The sequence below is a fragment of the Aotus nancymaae genome, unplaced genomic scaffold (assembly GCF_030222135.1).
Source record: "Aotus nancymaae isolate 86718 unplaced genomic scaffold, 86718_ANA_hifiasm-v0.15.2.pri h1tg000051l, whole genome shotgun sequence".
Classification (NCBI taxonomy): domain Eukaryota; kingdom Metazoa; phylum Chordata; class Mammalia; order Primates; family Aotidae; genus Aotus; species Aotus nancymaae.
In genome coordinates, this window is record NW_026988465.1 from 560,753 (window position 1) to 580,455 (window position 19,703).

Consider the following 19,703-nt stretch of genomic DNA (forward strand, 5'->3'; position numbering starts at 1 on the left):
TCTTATGTGAATATAAGCCTGAATTTCTCTGGAATAATACCCAGGAGTGAAATAGCTAGGTTTTATGGTAGTTTCATGTACAGTTTATTTTAAAAATTCCCAAGCATTTTCCTAGAGGGGCTTTGCCATTTTATATTCAGTGTCTGAGTGATACAGTTTCTTGCATCGTCACCAGCATTGGGTACCCAGGCTACTTACACATCTGTTCAGCCAACTACAAATTTGAGTATTCCCCCAACTCCCACTTCAGGTTTGGTAATTCATTAGAAAGACTCATAGAACTCAAGAAAACATTTTACTTATGTCTTTTTATTATAATGGGTACAATTCAGAAACAGCCAAAGGGAAGAGATGTGTAAGGTGAGGTATGGTAAGAGGGTGTACAGAGCTTCCATAGCCTTTCAAGACACACCACGTTCCAGTGCTTCTATGTGTTTAGCAACCTAGAAGCTCTCCAAACCTTGCCATTTAAGGGGATTTATGGAAGTTCCATTACATAGGCATGATTGATTAAATCATGGTCATTGGTGCTTGAGCTTAATCTCCAGTTCCTTTCCCCTCACTGGAAGTCAAAGGTGGAGCTGCAAGTCCCAATCTTCTAATTATAGCTTGATCTTTGTGGTTGCTAGCCCCCAGTCTGTAGCTCCCTAGTTTTCTGAACCCACCCAAAAGACACTCATAGAAGACTCATAGAAGATTTTAGGTGCTACCTGCCATGAACAAAACCAAACCTTCCTGATTCTCCAAGGTGTCTTCTTTTATTGTTTTCTCTATGTTTAGAGAACTTTCCTTAACCATTCTTTTAGGATATGTCTGTTGTCAATAAATTATCTTTGTTTTCCTGTGAGAATGTCTTGGTCTTTCTTTTGTTCCTGAAGGATATTTTTGCTGGGTATAAGATTCTATGTTGACAGTTCTTTTCTTTCAGGACTTCAAAAATATTGTGCCACTCTTTCTGACCACCATGGTTTCGATTGAGAGATCCTCTGTCATTCTAAATTTTTTTCCTTATAGATAAGGTGCTATTTTTCTCTTGCTGCTCTTCAAGACTTTGTCTTTATTTTTCAGAGATGTAGTTATTTGTTTCGGTGTGGATTCCTTCAGGTTTATTCTGTTTAGGTTTTGCTCAGCTTCTTGAATCTGTAGGTTAATGCCTCTTACCATATTTTGGAAGCTTTCAGCCATTATTTCCGTCAGTACTTTTTAAGCCCCACTGTTTCTCTTTTCCTTCTGGAACTCTGACAACATAAAAACTATATCTTTGGTTTAAACTATAAAAACTATAGTCCCACAGGTCCTAAGGCTTTGTATTTTTTTTTCAGATAATTTTCTCTCTCTTGTTCGGACTGGATAATTTCTATATTCTGTGTTCCAGTTCACTGATTTTTCTCTATCTCCTCCATTCCACAGTTGAACCTGTCTGCTGAGCTTTTTATTATATTTTGGTCATCAAAGTTTCAGCTCTAAAATTTATATTCTCCTCTTTTTTTCTGAGACTTTCTGTTTTTCATTTGTTTCAGGCAGGTTCATAACTATTAACTGAATCATTTTGATCATCCTTGACGGGTAATTCTAACATTGCCATCATTCAGTGTTGGCATCTACTGATTGTCTTATTTCATTCAGTTTGGGACCTTTCTGATTCTTAATATAATGAGCAATTTTTCTGTTGAAACTTGTACATGTTCTTACTATGTTATGAGATTCTGTATCCTCTTTAAGCCTTCTGTTTTAGCTGAACTTTTCTGACACTGCTCTGACAAGGGAAGAGTGGTGGCCACCTTAGTAGTGCTGGGTGCAGGTAGAAGTTCAGCCTCTCCACTCAGCCCCCATTGACGCTCGAGGTCAGAGGCCCCTCTTCACTGCAGGTCAGGGGTGGGAAGTCTGGCAAAGTGCACATAGTCCCCACTGACACAGAGGTGAAGGCACCTCATTACCACTGGACAATGTTAGAAGTCCTGATTCTCCACTAGACCTCCTCTGACACTTCCCCAGTGGGGAGGGGAAAGGGGGTTTTGTTACTGCCAGTGGGGCAAATCCAGGCTATCCTTGTATTCTACTGACATCAAGGGTGTGGAGGGGCTCATTATCAGCTGGCAGGTAGGACAGCCTGGCTTCCAGTTGGGCCTCATCTGACATTACCCTCGTGGGGGTGTTGGGTTTCCTTGTTACTGTCTCATGAGATTGGATGTCTAGGCTCTCCATTTGGCCTTAGCTGCTGTGGGTCGGGGTAGGGCCACAGGGTTTTTTCTGTGGTAATTGTCTGGAATAGAGTAGTTATTGACTAAAGGTTTTCTCCTATCCAAGTACTAACCAGACCTGACCCTGCCTAGCTTCCAAGATCAGACAAGATGGGGTGCATTCAGGATGGTATGGCTGCAGACGGACTAAAGGTTTTATCTTGGTAGGCTGCCTCTTGCCTAGTTATCTGGCTAGAAAGAGCAGGCTTTGGTTGGAGATTTTTTGTCTGTGGTGTTGATGGTTCGAGGTTGCCACCTTTTCAGCCAAGTCTGAGATATATGAGAAAAAGAGAGAATCTAGCGAACTCACTATCGTGTGTTTCATCTGATCCCAGGGTTTCCTGCTGGTCTGCCTTCTTCTTTTCTCCTTCAGAGTCTCTGTATATTTGTTTTATAAATAATATCTAGGATTTTTTTTTGTTGTACTTAGAAGGAGGAATAAGAAAAAAGTATGTCCACTCCCATCTTCCTGGAACTGGAAGTTTCATTTTTCTTTTAAGGCTAACAGCTCTAACCCATTTCACTAAATCCTTGCTCTGAGTATCCCATCCTCTCATAAATTCGATGCACAAGGGACAGAAACATGGAGTTTGCCCATCCCTGTTCAGCTGGAGATGAACTCACATCAGGGAGCGGTTTGTCCTGCAGGCAGAGAAACTGCAGCACGAATAAAAGGCACAAATAGCACAGGCTATTTAGGCAGAAACCCCTGGTTCCCAGTGTTAGCCTATCCCTTGTTCTGTCTCTATCAGAGTCAGTGATTTGGAGCTTAAATTTTTATTTTACTGCTTTGCCCACAGATTGAGGTAGGTAATTCAAAGATAATAGATGGCTAATATTTTTATTTTATGTTAGAAAATAATTATGAAATTTAAAATACTATCTTATTCTTATAGGCATTGAAGAAGAATTTAGGCCTTTTTATTTAAGTCAATTGGAAGAAAGCGTAGAAGAGGACGTGAAGAGTTTAAAGGTAGGCAATATAGCAGATGCTCAAAATACTAACATATCAAAATATAGTCAGTCATGAAAACCAAAACAGTGTAATTTGTTATTGAGATTTGAGGTATGCTAGCTTGGTAAACATATAAAACAAAATGGGCAGTTGTCTGCAAATATCATCCCGTTGGCATACTGGACCCATTTCTCCTTCAAAACTCACAAAATGAGAGAAAACATATAAAGCCATATGAAACAAAAGCACAATGTCGCCGGCAAAGAGGGAAAGTACCATAAGTGGATCAGTCATTTTGAGGACTTCTTGAAAGATAGACCACAGAGTGATTCTGCTGAGACATATAACAGAAAAGGAATACTAACCCAAGACATAACGCGGAGGAAGAAGTACTGGAGGGGCAGTCTTGGGTCAGTGTACAGAAGTAACAGCATGGTCACCTGAGACACTGACAGGAGAGTCATTTGAGAACTTCATTTATGTTCTTTAGGAAAGTTGGCCTCTCTCCTTACTTCCCCTATACTTAGCAACAGATGGCAGTACCATCTCCCCAAGACTGAAGCAGGGAGGTGGTATCTGGGGTGAGAAGGGTATGACAAGACCCAGTTAGGAACCAATCAACTAAGAGGAATGGAGACCACCCTGCCCCACTGCCAACTCTGGAATCAAATTACTGTCATACATCTTCCAGCAGCTTACCTCCATAATCATGAACAGGAGACTACAGGAAATAAAACAGGCAAGCAGAGATTTTAAAATATAATTTATAAAAAAGATTAGAATCAGCTAAGATAAACTCAAAGGCAAAAAAACATTCCCCAAAACAATCAGGAATATTTCATAAGGATAAAAGACTCAATTCATCAGGAAGGTATAACCACTTTAAATGTGGATCTACCCTCAGTAACACTGTAACTGGGTTTTTTCTTGAGTACTGGTGAGGCACAGCTCCCCCTAGAGAATGCTGTGAGTTCTTGGCCTCCAACCTCTTAAAGAATAAGCGGTGGGGCCACCGTAGGTACACCATATGCTAGTAAAAGTAAATATTGGACCCAAGACGTGTTGCAGAAAGGTGATTTTATTTAGGTAGAGAAAAGAGAAGGAAAGGAGAAGAAGAGAAAGGCTTCCACGAAGAGTGTGGAAGGGGATTCCAGAGGGGAAATCCCACAGGGAGCTCCCACCATGTGGGAGGGGATTCCAGAGAGCTGGAAATCCGGCCTAGGTGAAGGAGCAGGGGAACTTATCCTGGGAGAAATTCCCACCTTCCCAAGTTCCTCTGGCCAATGAAAGGGGTTCCTTAGAACTTCCGCTGGAGTGACTGACTTTTAGTTTCTTCCCGTGCCTGCAAAATTCAAACATAAACCGTTAAATATCCCAGGTGGAGAGAGATGGGGAGGGGGGCGTGGCGCTGGGAGATTTTTGCCCTTAAAACTACGCCCCCTCATGGACCTGGAAAGAGGACACGTTCCCTAAACATGGCCTCAAAATCAACACAGCAAAAAGTGACAGAACTCAAAGAGAAACAGACAAATCCACAACTACAGCTTAAGATTTTAATACACATCTCTCTTCAATTGATAGAACAAGCAAACAAAACTCAGTAAGGATATAGAAAACATGAAGAGCATGACTAACACACTTGACCTAACGGAAACACATGGTACGCTGTCCCTAGTAACTGCAGAATACCCACCTTTAAAGGCTTTTCAAGAACATACAGAGCATTTTCAAAAACTGACCATGTGTTAGGAAATCAGACAAGTCTCAAACAGTTTAGAAGGATTGCAGTCATATAAAAATGTCCTCTGTGTTCAAAATTCATTTTGAAAAGGTAACTGGAAAATCTTATGTGGTTAGAAGTAAAGGAAAATACCTTTAAATATCCCTTAAGTAAAAAAAAAAAAGAAAGAAAGAAATCACAATGTTATATAGAAAGTATTTTTCACTGAAGGCTAACAAAACACTACATATTAAAATTATAAAATGTACTTTGCAAAAGAGTATTTATTAGTATAACCTTAAATAAATAAATATTTTTATATATTTAAGAAAATAAGAAAGGCTGAAAATTAGGTAAACATTTATCTGAAGAAGATAGCAAATCTAGAGAAAAAAGAAGTAAATGATAAGGAAAAGAGCATAAATTAATGACACAAAAAATAACTAATAGAGGATCAAAAAAGCCAAATATTGGTTATTTGAAAGGCCATTAAAATAGACTAATTAAGACTGATTGAGCTAGGTGTGAGGTATGTGCCTGTAATCCCAGTTACTCGGGAGGCTGGGGTGAGAGGATCATTTAAGGCCAGGACCAGCCTAGGCAACAAAGTGAGACCCCATCTCTAAAAAAATAAAGTAAAAAATTAATGAGACATGGTGGCATGTGCCAGTAGTCCCAGGAAGGCTGAGATGGGAGGACTGCTTGAGCCCAAGAGTTTGAGGCTGGAGTAAGCTGTGATTATGCCACTGCACTCCAACCTGGGTGACAGAGTGAGAATCTACTTCTGAAAAAAAAAAAAGATTGACAAAGGAGACAAGATTGAAATCCGTGAATAAAGAGGAATCACTATAGGTCCTGCAGACATCAAGTGGTATTAGAATATTATGAACAACTCTTTGTTGGCTATTTTAAAATTAGATAAAATGTACCAATGTCTTTTATAAAAAGTATAATTCAGCAAAGCTAACTCAAATAGAGATAGAAATTTTGAATATTCCTCTAACTATTAAAAGAATCAGTGATTCAAGAAATGTTCCTCTAGAGAAAATCCCACAACTGGATAGCTTCGTCAATGATTTCTACCAAATATTCAATGAAGACGTTATGTCAATCTTACACAGCTTTCTCTAGATAATAGAGAAGAGAGAACTCTTCCAGATTCATTTTGGGTAAGCATAACCGTGATTCCCAGAACTGGAAAAGGTGCAACAAAGGAAAATTACAGAACAATCTTGTTAACAGTATGGATGCAAAAGTTCTAAATAAAATACCGTAAGCAAAAACGAATCTATCAAAGAACAAAAGCAAAATAGATTTATCCCAAGAATGCAAAGTTAGTTTAACTTTATGAAAATGTCAGTATAATTTATTACATTGTTTTAGTAAATGAGAAAAAGATGTATCTTTTCAATAGATGCAGAAAAATGTGTTGATCAAATGTAATGTTTATTCGTGATTAAAAATACTATCAAGTCAGAAAAGAAATCCTTTTCTGATAATAGGGTATCTTGAAACGACCAGAAGTTTTGTACTTATTTTAACAAAATGTTAACAGCCTTTTTTTCTTTTTTTTTGAGGTAAGGTCTTACTCTGTTGCCCAGGCTGGAGTGCAGTGGTGCGATCACAGCTTACTGCATCCTTGACCTCCCAGGCTAAAGTGATCCTCTCACCTCAGCCCCCACCCGAGTAGTTGGGACCACAGGCATGCACCACCATGCCTAGCTGATTTTTGTATTTTTTATAGAGACAGGGTTTTGCTATGTTCCCCAAGGTGGTCTCAAACTCCTGAGCTCAAGCCGTCTGCCCTCTTGGGATTATGAGGCATGAGACACTTTGCCCAGCCCACCTTTCTTTGAGATAATATGCAAGACCAAGCTATTTACCACCCCCATTAGATAACACACAATAAGATAATATTATGTGTCTACACATTGGCAAACATGCAAAGCTTTTCTAAACAACATGAAACGAATCTAAATAAACAGTGAAATATGTTTACGGATGAAAGACTTGACATGCTAGTAGCTGTCTATTCCCCAATGTCATTTATAAAAGGAGTGCAATCCTAATTAAAAGCACAACAAAATTCTTTATGGAATTCAACAAGCTGACTCTTAAGTTTATGTGAAAGAAAAAACGTACAAAGATAGCCAAGAGGGCCAGGCGCGGTGGCTCACATCTGTAATCCCAGCACTTTGGGAGGCCGAGGCAGGTGGATCACGAGGTCAAGAGATCGAGACCATCCTGGTCAACATGGTGAAACCCCATCTCTACTAAAAATACGAAAAATTAGCTGGGCATGGTGGCGCGTGCCTGTAATCCCAGCTACGCAGGAGGCTGAGGCAGGAGAATTGCCTGAACCGAGGAGGCAGAGGTTGCGGTGAGCCGAGATCGCACCATTGCACTCCAGCCTGGGTAACAAGAGCGAAACTCCGTCTCAAAAAAAAAAAAGATAGCCAAGAAAATTCTGAAGAAGGAGATCAGAACAGCACAGCACTGTAGCAAGGATAACCAAATATATTAATAGAAAAGGTGAGTCTTTGCAGTTGGGTTTTCCAGAAGCAGCCGCTGAGTTGGAGATTGGACTGCAAGGAAGGAGTGGGAAGCAGGAATGAGCAGAGGAAGACGTCAAAGGGCAACGAAGCCTGACCAAGAGCTCTGGCAGCGGGGAGCACTGAGCACATGCCTCTCTGGCTTGTCCCACACCAGACTGAAATGGCCAAGGCTTTATCCCCTCGCCTCACTCAGTCACTGACTGTAGCTGCTCAGAACGGGAGTACTGGGGCAAAGAAGTTCACAGCTGCAGGCTGTTGGCTCACTTAGCTCCTTGCAGCAGGGCAGCAAATCCCTTCTTGAGAGGGAATCTGAGAGGCCCATCACTGTCTACCACAAAGTCCAAAATCAATCCGTGTATGTTTCTTAAGCTACACATAAAATTCACAAGGTATAAAGAAAAAGATTATTGTATATGACCTCATAAAAATGGAAAGATAGTTGGAAAGGAGAAATTGTGTTTAGCAAAGGATTAATATCCAGAATATTTAATAGAGTACCCACAAATAAAAAACAAAAATAACTCAAAAGAAAAATAATAGACAAAAAACATAGACAATTCAAAAAAGAAAGTGAACAACACACTTCAGAAAAGATATTTGGCCTTGCCAACAGAGAAAAGCAAAATGAGTCTGTTACAACTTTTCATCCATTAGATGGAACTTTTTGAAAGATTGGTAATACAATGTTTTGGTGAAAATTCAGAATAACAAGCAGTCTTCTGAAGTATTGCTAAGAGTGTACACTGGTGAAGTTTATTAGAAGGCAAAGCACCCAACAAATTCTACAAGCCCATAAGTTCGCTGCAATTTTGCCCTCAGTAATCTGTACCACTCACATTTTCACTCAAAGATGTAGCTTCAGTTCTTTGCACCTTAGTTTATAAGAGTGAAAAACTAGAAAAAACCCAAATGTCCATAAGCAAATGCCCTAAATTATGATTCATCTAAATGACAGAATACTATATAGCCGTTTAAAAGAGGTGGAAACTAACATGTAATGATATAGAAAGATCTTCAAGATTAAATGTTAGTGAAAAAATAAGTTACAAAACAATATTTACGGTGTGATCTTTTTAATGTTTATATGTATGTAAACTATATATATAACATATAAACGTATTATATATATAAAAAACAAGTACATATAACATGTTTATATATGTTATATATAATATATATATAAACATATCTGTTTATATACGTTATATTGTAACGTATATAAACAATGTTGGCCAGGTGCAGTGGCTCATGCTTGTAATCCCAGCACTATGGGAGGCCGAGGTAGGCAGATCACTTGAGGTCGGGAGTTGGAGACCAGCTGGCTAACATGGCAAAACCCTGTCTCTATTAATAATACAAAAAAAAATTAATCAGGTGTGGTGGTACACATGCATAATCCCAGCTACTCAGGAGGCTGAAGCATGAAAATTGTTTGAACCCAGGAGATGGAGGTTGTGGTGAGCCAAGATCATGCTACTACACTCCACCCTGGGCAACAGAGTAAAACTGTGTCTCAAAAAAAAAAAAAATTATATATATATATATAGATATACACACACACACACACACACTCGCATCTATATACACATATTTATGTGTGTGTGTGTGTATTTGTGTATTTCTAGAATGTGTATGCAAATTCCTAGAGAGAGAATAAGAGTGATATGCATCACACTCTGGATAAGGCTTACCTCTAGGGAATGGAGGAGTAGGGGCTAAAGGAACGTTTGGGTATTACTCTGTGATTCTGCATTGTTTGAAACTTTGGTATTTTTGTTTGTTTGCCTTTTTGAGACAGAGTCTCACTCTGCACTTAGGCTGGAGTGCAGTGGCACAGTCTCTGCTCACTACAACCTCCACCTCCCAGGTTTAAGTGATTCTCATGTCTCAGCCTCCCAAGTAGCTGGGATTACAGGCGTGCGCCACCATGCCCAGCTAATATTTTTGTATTTTTAGTAGAGAGGGTTTTGCCATGTTGGCCAGTTTGGTCTCAAACTCCTGACCTCAAGTGATCTGCCTGCCTCAGCCTCCCAGACTGCTGGGATTACAGGCGTGAGCCACCGTGTCCAGCCTGTTTAAATCTTTCAAAAGGAGTTTGTTCTTACAGATTCATGTAATAAAAGTAACTATAAAAAGAAAATCAATTTTATAAAATTAATATAACAAAAATAATTTTCATATTAGGCCAGGTGTGGTGGCTCGTGCCTATAATCTTAGCACTTTGGAAGGTTGAAGTGGGTGGATTTCTTGAGGCCAGGAGTTCAAAACCAGCAACATGGCAAAAACCCATCTCTACAAAAAATATAAAAATTAGCCAAGCATGGTGCCACATGCCTGTAGTTCCAGCTACACAGGAGGCTGAGGTAGGAGGCTTTCTTGAGCCTGGGAGGTCGAGGTTGCAGTGAGCCATGATCTCACTACTGCAGTCTAGCCTGGATGACAGAGTGAGACCCTGTCTCAAGAAACAAACAAACAAACATATATATATTTATTAAAAACAATAAACACACAGCTGGGTGTGGTGGCTCAAGCCTGTAATCCCAGCTCTTTGGGAGGACGAACTGGGAGGATTGCTTGAGCCCAGGAGTTGGAGGCTTCAGTGAGCTATGATTGTGCCACTGCACTCCAGCCTCGGCAACAGAGGGAGATTTGGTCTCTAAAAACAAACGTATAAAGAGACAAAAACCATATATAAAATGCTGCAAAGTGTGAACATAATACCCTCTGTCATTCACCCCTAGATCATGCATGTATTCATTTAATTAATATTTTTTGACTACCTATTTATATAGCAGGCATTCTGTTAAGAGCAAAATACGAATAAAACTAGGAAAAAACTTGAAGGAAAAATGCCAAAGTGTTAACGTTTGATCTTTAGGTGAAGAGAAAAACTGTGGATAGGGTTTAAGAATTTATAATTTTCTATATTTTCTATAATGAAGATTATTGCTTCTAAAAGGAAAAAGTTTTTTATTGTGGCAAAATATACATAACATAAAATTCCCTATTGTAACCATTTTTAAGTGAACAATCCAGTGGCATGAAGTGCATTCACAATGTTGTGTGGCCATTACCACTGTCTATATCTAGAACTTTTTTGTCATCCCAAACTGAAACCCTGTACCCATTAAGCAGTAACTCCCCATTCCTCCCTCTCCCAGCCCCTAGTAATCTATATTTTGTTTTCTGTCTCTGAATTTGCCTATTCTAGGTAGCTCCTAGCAACAGAATCACACAATACATTTCCTTTGGAGTCTGGCATATTTCACTTAGCATAATGTTTTCAAGGTTCATCTGTTTCATAGCATGTATCAGAATTTTATTCCCTTTTGTGGCTGAATACCATTTCATTGTATGGATGTACAGGTTGAACATCCCTAAACCAAAAATCCAAAATTCAAAATGCTCCAAAATCTGAAACGTTTTGAGTGCCAGCATGATGCCACAAGTGGAAAATTCCACACCTGATGCCTTTGCTTTCTGATAGATAGTTTAGTATCCTCAAACTTTGTTTCATGCACAAAATTACTAAAATATGGTATAAAGTGGTCTTCAGGCTATGTGTATAAGTTGTATATGAACCACAAAGAAACTTCATGTTTAGACTTAGGTCCTGTCCCCATGATTTGTCATTCTGTACATGCAAGTATTTCAAAATTGGAAACAATTCAAAATCCAAAACACTTCTGATCCCAAGCATTTTAGATAAAGGATACTAAACTTGTACCATATTTTGTTTATTCATTCATTTGTTGATGGATGCCTGGGTTGTTTCTACCTTTTGGCTATTGTGAGTGAGGTACAAGGATGTGTTTGAGTTCCTGCCTCTTCAGTTCTTTGGGGTATATACCTAAGAGTGGAATTGCTAGATCATATGGTAATTCTATGTATAACTTTTTTTTGGAGACAGAGTCTTACTTTGTCACCCAGGCTAGAGTACAGTGGCACCATCTTGGATCACTGCAACCTCTGCCTCCCAGGTTCAAGCAGTTCTCCTGCCTCAGCCTCCCCAGTAGCTGGGATTACAGGCACACACCACCACGCCTGGCTAGTTTTTGTATTTTTAGTAGAGACAAGGTTTCACCATGTTGGCCAGGCTAGTCTCAAACTCCTGACCTCATGTGATCCGCCCACCTTGGCCTCCCAAAGTGTTTTCTCCCTATTCTGTGGGTTATCTTTTTTACTCTCTTCGTAGTATCCTTTGATGCACAGAAGCTTTTAATTTTGATGTATTGTTTTTATTTTTGTTTGTGTTTTTGTGTCATAAGCAAGAAATCACTGCTAAGTCTAATGTCATGAAGCTTTTCCCCTGTGTTTTCTTCTAAGAATTTTTGTGGCACTATCCCTTAAATTAAGTCTTGGGTCCGACATCATTGTTCTGTATGTGTATATTCAGTTTTCCTCATTGAATGGTCTCGGCAACCTTGTCAAAAGTCAGTTGGTTTATGGGAGGGTTTATTTCCAGCTTTCCATTCTGCTCCATTGGCATATGTGCCTGTCTTTATGCCAGTACTACACTGTGTTGAATACTGTAGCTTCGTAGTAACTTTTGAAATCAGGAAGTGTGAGTCCTCCAACCTTGTTCTTTTTAAAGATCATTTAGGCTATTTGGGAAAAACATTAATTTTAAAAAATTACCACTTGTAACATCTATGTGAAATTTCTACCTTCTGAAAATATTAATTCTTCTCATAATTTTCTGGGACTCAGTATTTTCTGCTGTTCACTAAAGTATGTATTTATGCTCTTAATTATAGAAAGAGTATTCAAACGAAAATGCAGTTGTGAAGAGAATGCAGTCTCTTCAACTTGATTGTGTGGCATTACCTCCTAGCAGGTCAAATTCAGGTAAATGACACTATGGTCAAAACCTATTTATTTATTTATTTGTTTGCTTATTCATTCACTCCACTCTCTAAAATACTGTTCAAGACCATAAGGGAAACAGAAGAAGCTATAAAAGTGAACACCTGTCTCAAAGGAATTTATAACAATATTTGAGTTTTAAGTTACATATATTTGAAATATGAAGTAACAGTGTGCTCAGCAGAGTCATAGAGTGTTTTGAACAAAAGAGGCTTAATATATCTGATGGGGAGAAGTGACGGTTTGGGGAGAAGGAAGGGGACATACATGAGAGCAAAGTCCCTAGGGAGGTCGGAGTGACTTAGAGCCAGAACACAAGCAGAGAGGCTGGCCTCAGGTCAAGTAGGGATACTTTTTTCACTGTAACAACAGGGATGGCAGAGTGTAGGTACTGAAGCTGCTTAGTTATCTGATCTGTGGCTAATTATTTAACCTCTTCTAAACTTCATCCATCAAATCATAATAATTGCTCCTCCTCTCATAGGGCTCTTCAAGAATGAAAATTCATGGGAAGTACTTAGGACAGAGCTGCTGTAGATCTTTCTTTCTTTTTAATTTAGAGTCTCACTGTCACCCAGGCTGGAGTGCAGAGGTGTGATCTTGGCTCACTGCAACCTCTGCCTTTCAGGTTCAAGTGATTCTCCTGCCTCAGCCTCCCAAGCATCTGGGATTACAGATGTGCACCACCATGCCCAGCTAATTTTTGTTTTCAGTAGAGACGGGGTTTGATCATGTTGGCCAGGCTGGTCTCAAAGTCCCGACCTCAGGTGATCCACTGTCCTCGGCCTCCCAAAGTGCTGGGATTACAGGCCTGAGCCACCATGCCCGGCCGCAGATCTTAGTTTCCACCTGAATTGCTCTAAGGAGACAACTACCTGCTCTGTTCTAAGCCAAGTCCCTTTTTTCCTTGGTCATCCCTGCAACAGCCGCTATTCTCTTGCTTGGTATACTTTTCCTAGTTCTCTCTCTGCCAGCGAGGAGCTCCTATTATTATTTGTAAAGCTTGCGGGCAAAGGACCATCTCCTAAATGCTCTGGACTGGTCTCTTACCTGTTTTCTCTGTGTTACTCTGAGGTACAGATTCACGATGGCACTCAGATTTTATTTTACTTTTTAATGTTTCATGAAACCCATTCTAATGTTGATTATTTCTTCTCAGCCACAGAGCAGCCTGGTTCACTGCACAGTTCCCAGGGATTTGGGATCGGTCCTGTGGAGGAGTCCTGGTTTGCCCCCTCCTTGGAGCACCAGCAGGAAGAGAATGTGCCCAGCCTGCAGAATAAACTCCAGGAGGAAACCAACTACCATCTTTATGGCAGCCGCATGGACAGGCAGACGAAACAGCAGCCCAGACAAAATGTGGCTTACAACAGAGAGGAGGAAAGGAGACGAAGGGTCTCCCATGACCCTTTTGCACATCAAAGACCTCATGAAAATTTTCAGAATACAGAGGGAAAAGGCATTGCTTATTCTGGTGCAACCGGTCATGGTAATGCAGTGTACCAGCCCTCAGGGCTCACTAGCCAACTTCAAGTACCATATCAGAACAATGGATTATATAACTTACATGGCTTTGGAACAAGACCACTGGATCGAGAAACAGCAGGTCCCAGAGTTTGGTATGGGCCAATTCCAAGTCATCTGCCTAGTCTGTATAAAAGCCCAGTGCCTGAGACCAACTTTCTAGGAAACACACCCACCATGCCCTTCAGCTCCTTGTCACCACCAGGTAAATGGGTCTTTGATAGTCACAGTCTTGTCTTTTTATTTTTCTGAAAATAAAGCAACAAGCAGCTCTGTCGTAGATTGTGGGTTATGATGTGGACAGAGGGCATCATCAGCTGCCAGACACAACTTGCCACTGTGGAATGGTCTCTGCCAGACCGCTTGGTCTGGGAACATTTCATATGGGGCTAGGATTCATCACAGATGCCCACAAGCATTGGGTTACAGGTCCTTGGGACTGGTAGGCATCTTTGGCTCTAACCTGGATTGCATAGTAGTCCTATTTCACCCAATCTCTGACAAACGGGAAGATACCTGCTTATTTGCTTTTACCTTGCTTGCTGGTTTGAAGGTAAGAAATAGGTCTTGGATATTTTTATTTCTTACCTTATATAGGCCAAAGACTACCATTAGTGATGAAAAATTTTCTTTTAACTCCCATATCTCTATGAGGTGAAGTGAAAGGTAGGTGGTAGTAGTTATTGGCAGTCTAGAATGGAAGTGATTTAATGTAATATCCAGCATTTTTATCAAATAATACTCACCAACATCACCTTAACTGCCTGAACGGCGTCTACCAATAATACCCATATGTGTTCTAGAGATCTTTAAATCAACTCAGGTAGAGGAAGCTTTGAGAACCACAGAGCGTAGTTACATTTTCTTTCAAAAGACCAAATTCTCCAAAAACATCCTATGCAAACATCCTTGATTTTTCCCAAAGGTTTTATTATAAGATCTGTAGAATGCAAAATATTGGATTAGACATTAAGCAGCATCTAAGTCATGTATAATCACATGAGCGAAATGTCCTTTTGTATCCTTCATGTCTGGGGATAAAATTTTTCATTAGTATTGCCATATCATTTTATTCATTCCTGATTAAGTCAATGAAAATTTCGGCTGGGGCCGTGGTTGGTCAGGCATGGTGGCTCACGCCTGTAATCCCAGCACTTTGGGAGGCCGAGGTGGGTGGATCACTTAAGGCCAGGAGTTCGAGACCAGCCTGGCCAACATGGTGAAACCCCATCTCTACTAAGTAATACAAAAATCAGCTGGGCATGGTGGCGCACATCTTTAGCCCCAGCTACTCAAGAGGCTGAGGCAGGAGAATCACTTGAACCTTGGAGACAGAGGTTGCAGTGAGCCAAGATCATGCCACTGTACTCCAGCCCGGGGCAATGGAGTGAGATTGTGTCTCAGGCAAAAAAAAAAAAAATCCAAAGCAATTCCCACTTTGTGCCATGCAGTTCTCCAGGCACTGGCACTATAACAGTCGACAGCCAGCCTGGGTCCTTTCCTTCATACAGTTTAAATCCTAGTGGACAAAAGGCAAACCCTAAACCAATATTTAATATGTCATTTTGTATCTTGTTTCTACATGAGCAACCCAAATACACTAGTTTAGTGTTAGAAATAGCTTTCTGTTTTCACTCTCGCTCTGGCTCCTGGCTCTGCCAGTGACAGATGTATAGGGATCCAGCTCCTTCAGGATTCTGGGATGCTTTCAGTGGGGAAGGGGCACTTGGATCTACAATAAATAATAGAATTTTCTGTGTTTCTGCTCCCAAAGATGATTCTGCCAAGTACTGAGCTAGTAAATGAACACACTGAGTTTCTCCCTGCAAATTTAAATCATTCTTCTGCTTGCTTTTGTTATCATCAAAAAGTCCTAACTCTGGGCCAGGCGCAGTGGCTCGCACCTGTAATCCCAGAACTTTGGCAGGCCGAGGCAGGCAGATCACCTGAAGTCAGGAGTTAAAGACCAGCCTGGCCAACATGGTGAAACCCCGTCTCTGCCAAAAATATGACAATTAGCTGGGTGTGGTGGCACGCACCTGTAATCCCAGCTACTAGGGAGGCTGAGGCAGGAGAAGCACTTGAACCCAGGAGGTGGAGGTTGCAGTGAGCTGAGATCACGCTACTGCACTCCAGCCTGAGTGACAAGAGTGAAACTCCATCTCAAAAAAAAAAGTCCTAACTCTGTACCAAATGTGGGTTTTCTAATTTGCCATCCCATAGAAGGAAGGTGTAATACAAAAGGAAAATAAATGTCTTCCTTTCAGTGAAAGAGCTCCTAGATCCACTCCTTTTTATTCACTGTGCTGCTTAGAGTGAGGTTAGAAAAGGAAGGCTCACTGGGCTGAGTCAGGAGACCCAGCTCTAGTCCTGCTTGTGCCAGTCACTGTCTGGATGACTTTGGGAAAGTCGTTTGCCTCTCCAGAGTTCATTCTTCTCAATTATAAATGAAAATGTTACAACTGAAAATTTATATATTGTAAGCTCTAGTATGTTTCTAATATTGAATTAGTTTCTCCATTTCATAACTTTGATGGGTTTTCCAGTGGCTGGATTTGGTCAGAAAGCACTGACTCAGGAACACAAGTTTCCAAGTAGAGGGGTGCAGGATAAACCTCTACGCACGTCTGTGGTGAGCGCAGACTGTGAGGGACAAACACGGTGTCAGTATAAGCTGGAGGTGGTGGGCTAGGAGGATTAAACAGGGTAAGGCAGCTTGGCACTGTGCCTGACAATACACAGAATAAGTGCTCAGTAAATGGTAGCTGCTGTTATTAGCACTGTTATTACCATTGTTAACAAAGAACACTTAGCCTTGAGTGCTGGAAGGCACCTCAGAGATGGTCACAGGGGATCCTTGCTAGGATTCCAAGGACCCCAGTTTCAGCAGCTTCATGAACACCCAGAATTGCACACAGATGCCATGTGTGTGCACATGCTACATTTCTTACACCTTTCAGTAGAGAGGGTCCCTAGTTTCCTTGGCTTCCTCAGAGAAAATGCAACAAATGAGCATGGCATCTGGTCCAGAGGGCAGCCTACCTTAGGGCCAGGTGTGCTGACAGGTACCTAGAGCTGAATTTCATTTCCCTCCTTCCTCAGAACTGTCTTCTTGACCACCTTCTCTCTCCTACAAAGATATGCTAAGTGTTCGTCAGAGACAGTACCAACACTTGACAAATTCAGCTCAGCATGAATGTCATTGAGCCCATGCCCCATACCAAGTCCCAGGCTAGCGAGCATAAGGAATACAAAAAAAAGTGGATATGGTTGCTACCTCTCGGGACTCACATGCTAGTGGAGAAGTCAAACTGACCTAGCTCGGATACAGAGCGGCCCAGGGCAGTGTCCTGAGTCTAGGATTACAGTGCAGGCTCATGGAAGGAGGTGGAATGTGTGCTGGGCCTATGTCAGAAACTCACAAGTAGGGAGAGACACGTGGGGAGGTCAACAGTCCAAGCAGAGGCAGGAGCATCATGTCAGCAGATGAGTGGGAAATCTGGTGGGACTGGAGTCTGGTGTGGAGGGAGACAGGAGACAGTGAAAGGAAGATCAGAGAGAAAGGGTGGAGCAGAGCTGTGGCTAGCTCTGAAGACGGAACCTGAGAGGTATGAGTTTATCAGGTAAAGGAGGAGGAGGACCCTTCACAGATGTTGTTGAGAGTCGTGGGATCCTGTTGAGAAGTGTGGCTGAGCTTTGCTGTGTTGTCATCCACCTCTGTTTTCTGACGTGGCGTTAGCCACATTTTTTTAATGGTAAAATTCAAAAACACAAAATTGACCATTTTAATCATTTTTACAGTGGCATTACTTACATTCACATTGTTATGCAACCATCACTACCATCCATCTACATAACTGTTTTAATGTTGCAAAACTAAAGCTCTGTATCCATTAAACACCAACTCCTCAGTTCCCCTCCCAGCCTCTGACAACCACCATTCTACTTGCTGTTTCTGTGACTCTGACTATTCTAGGTACCTCATATGGTGGAATCAGGCATTTGTAGCATGTGATGTGATTCCCTTCCTTTTCAAGGCTGACTATTCTATTGTTTGGCTAGACCACAGTTGGGTTATCCACTTATCTGCTTATGGATGCTTGGCTTACTCCCACCTTTTGGCTATTGTGAATAATGCTGCTATGAACACATTGACGGAAATATTTCTTCAAGAACCTGTTTTAGTTCTTTTGGGTATATACCCAGAAATGGAATTGCTGGATCATATGGTAATTCTATCTTTAATTGTTTTGAAGAACCACAATACTCTTTTTCTTCTTCTTCAGATGGTGTCTTGCTCTATCTCCCAGGCTGGAGTGCAGCGGCACGATCTCAGCTCATTGCAGCCTCCGCCTCCTGGGTTCAAGTGATTCTCCTGACTCAGCCTCCCAAGTATCTGGGATTACAGGCACCCGCCACCATGCCCGGCTAATTTTTATGTTTTTTTAGAGACAGGGTTTCACCATGTTGGCCAGCCTGGTCTCAAACTCCTGACCTCAAGTGATCCACCTGCCTTGGCCTCCCAAAGTTCTGGGATTACAGGTGTGAGCGACCGCACCTGGACAATGATACTCTTTACAGCAGGGCCTGCACCATTTCACATCCCCACCAGCAGTGTGCAAGGGCTCCATTTTTCCACGTCTTTTCTATATGTGTTAATTCTTTTTTTTTTTAATTGTAGACATCCTAATGGTTACGAGGTGGTTTAGCCATATTTTAAATAAGAAGAGTTTAAAGGATTGGCATAGGATAATTAACCCAATGTTTGGAGTAAAGCCAGGCTCTTTTGCAATGCTTTATTTTTTCTCTTGCTTCTGATCTAGAAGTACTTACCTGTGTGTTTCTCTCTATTCAGATGAATCTATAAAATGTACCATATTCAACAGTAGTGGCATTCAGATTGGAGCCTACAATTATATGGAGGTTGGTGGGATGAGTTCATCACTATCAGACAGCACAAATATGAACTTTAAAGAAGAGCCAGCTTCTAAGTACCAAGATATCTTTGGTAAGCTACCCTTGAAGGACCCAATGTCTAGGAACCTTGAACTTTCTTACTTGTGAGAAGGATGTAGTGGAATCTTAAAATTTCTCTGATAATTCTTCCTGAAAGTTTTCTCATGTTACTTCTGCAAAATATCTTTGTGATTTCCGTATAATTTCTTTGTGATTTATTTATTTTAATATGGAGATAATAACAGTATTTAATTCATGGCTTTGTTGTGAAAGTTAAATGAGTTGATATGTATAAAAAGCTTAGAACGCTCCCTGACACATAATAAGTTCTATAAAAAGTGTTAAACTTTCATCATTATTATCAGTATTCTGCTCAGATCTGGAAGAAATAGCTGTGTCAGGCCCTTATCAAAGGAGATCCTGTAAAAGAGAGAAGACTGTGCCCTCTGCAGCACTTCTGCAATAAAATCAAGAGGGCTGTCTCTTATAGGGTTCTACTGTGCAGGCCCATAATGTTAATCTCGAAGTACAGTCTGGGAAAAGCAGTCATGAGGCCGAAACAACTTGATTAAGAACTCAGCTTTCTAATTAACCACAGGATTGGCTTTTTTTTTTTTTTCCTGTAAAGGAACCGATAGTAAATGTTAGGCATTGCTGGCTTTGAGGTCTCTCTTGGAACTACTCAACTCTGTTACTGTAGTACAAAAGCAACCATAGACAATATGTACATGAATGAACATTGCTGTGTCCCAATAAAACTTTATTTATTTACAAATGCTGGCAAGGAGCCAGATTTGGCCCACAGGCTGTAGTTGTCCAACCCCTGGTCTAACCCATTTGAAGAACAGCTTTTAAAATACCTAGAACAGAGGTTCTTAACTTTTGAT

At 40.8% G+C, this 19,703-nt stretch overlaps 1 protein-coding gene across 2 annotated transcripts in view; it reads left to right on the forward strand.

The window, feature by feature from the left end:
- RIPK1 (receptor interacting serine/threonine kinase 1) overlaps nucleotides 1-19,703 on the forward strand; it is a 44,839-nt gene that overhangs the window by 21,605 nt on the left and 3,531 nt on the right. For both annotated transcript variants that reach the window (XM_021672660.2, XM_012440340.2), the window contains exons 7-10: nucleotides 3,137-3,213; nucleotides 12,228-12,318; nucleotides 13,496-14,065; nucleotides 18,716-18,868. In XM_021672660.2, the coding sequence (XP_021528335.2) occupies nucleotides 3,137-3,213; nucleotides 12,228-12,318; nucleotides 13,496-14,065; nucleotides 18,716-18,868 (891 nt within the window). The remainder of the gene's footprint in view (nucleotides 1-3,136; nucleotides 3,214-12,227; nucleotides 12,319-13,495; nucleotides 14,066-18,715; nucleotides 18,869-19,703) is intronic.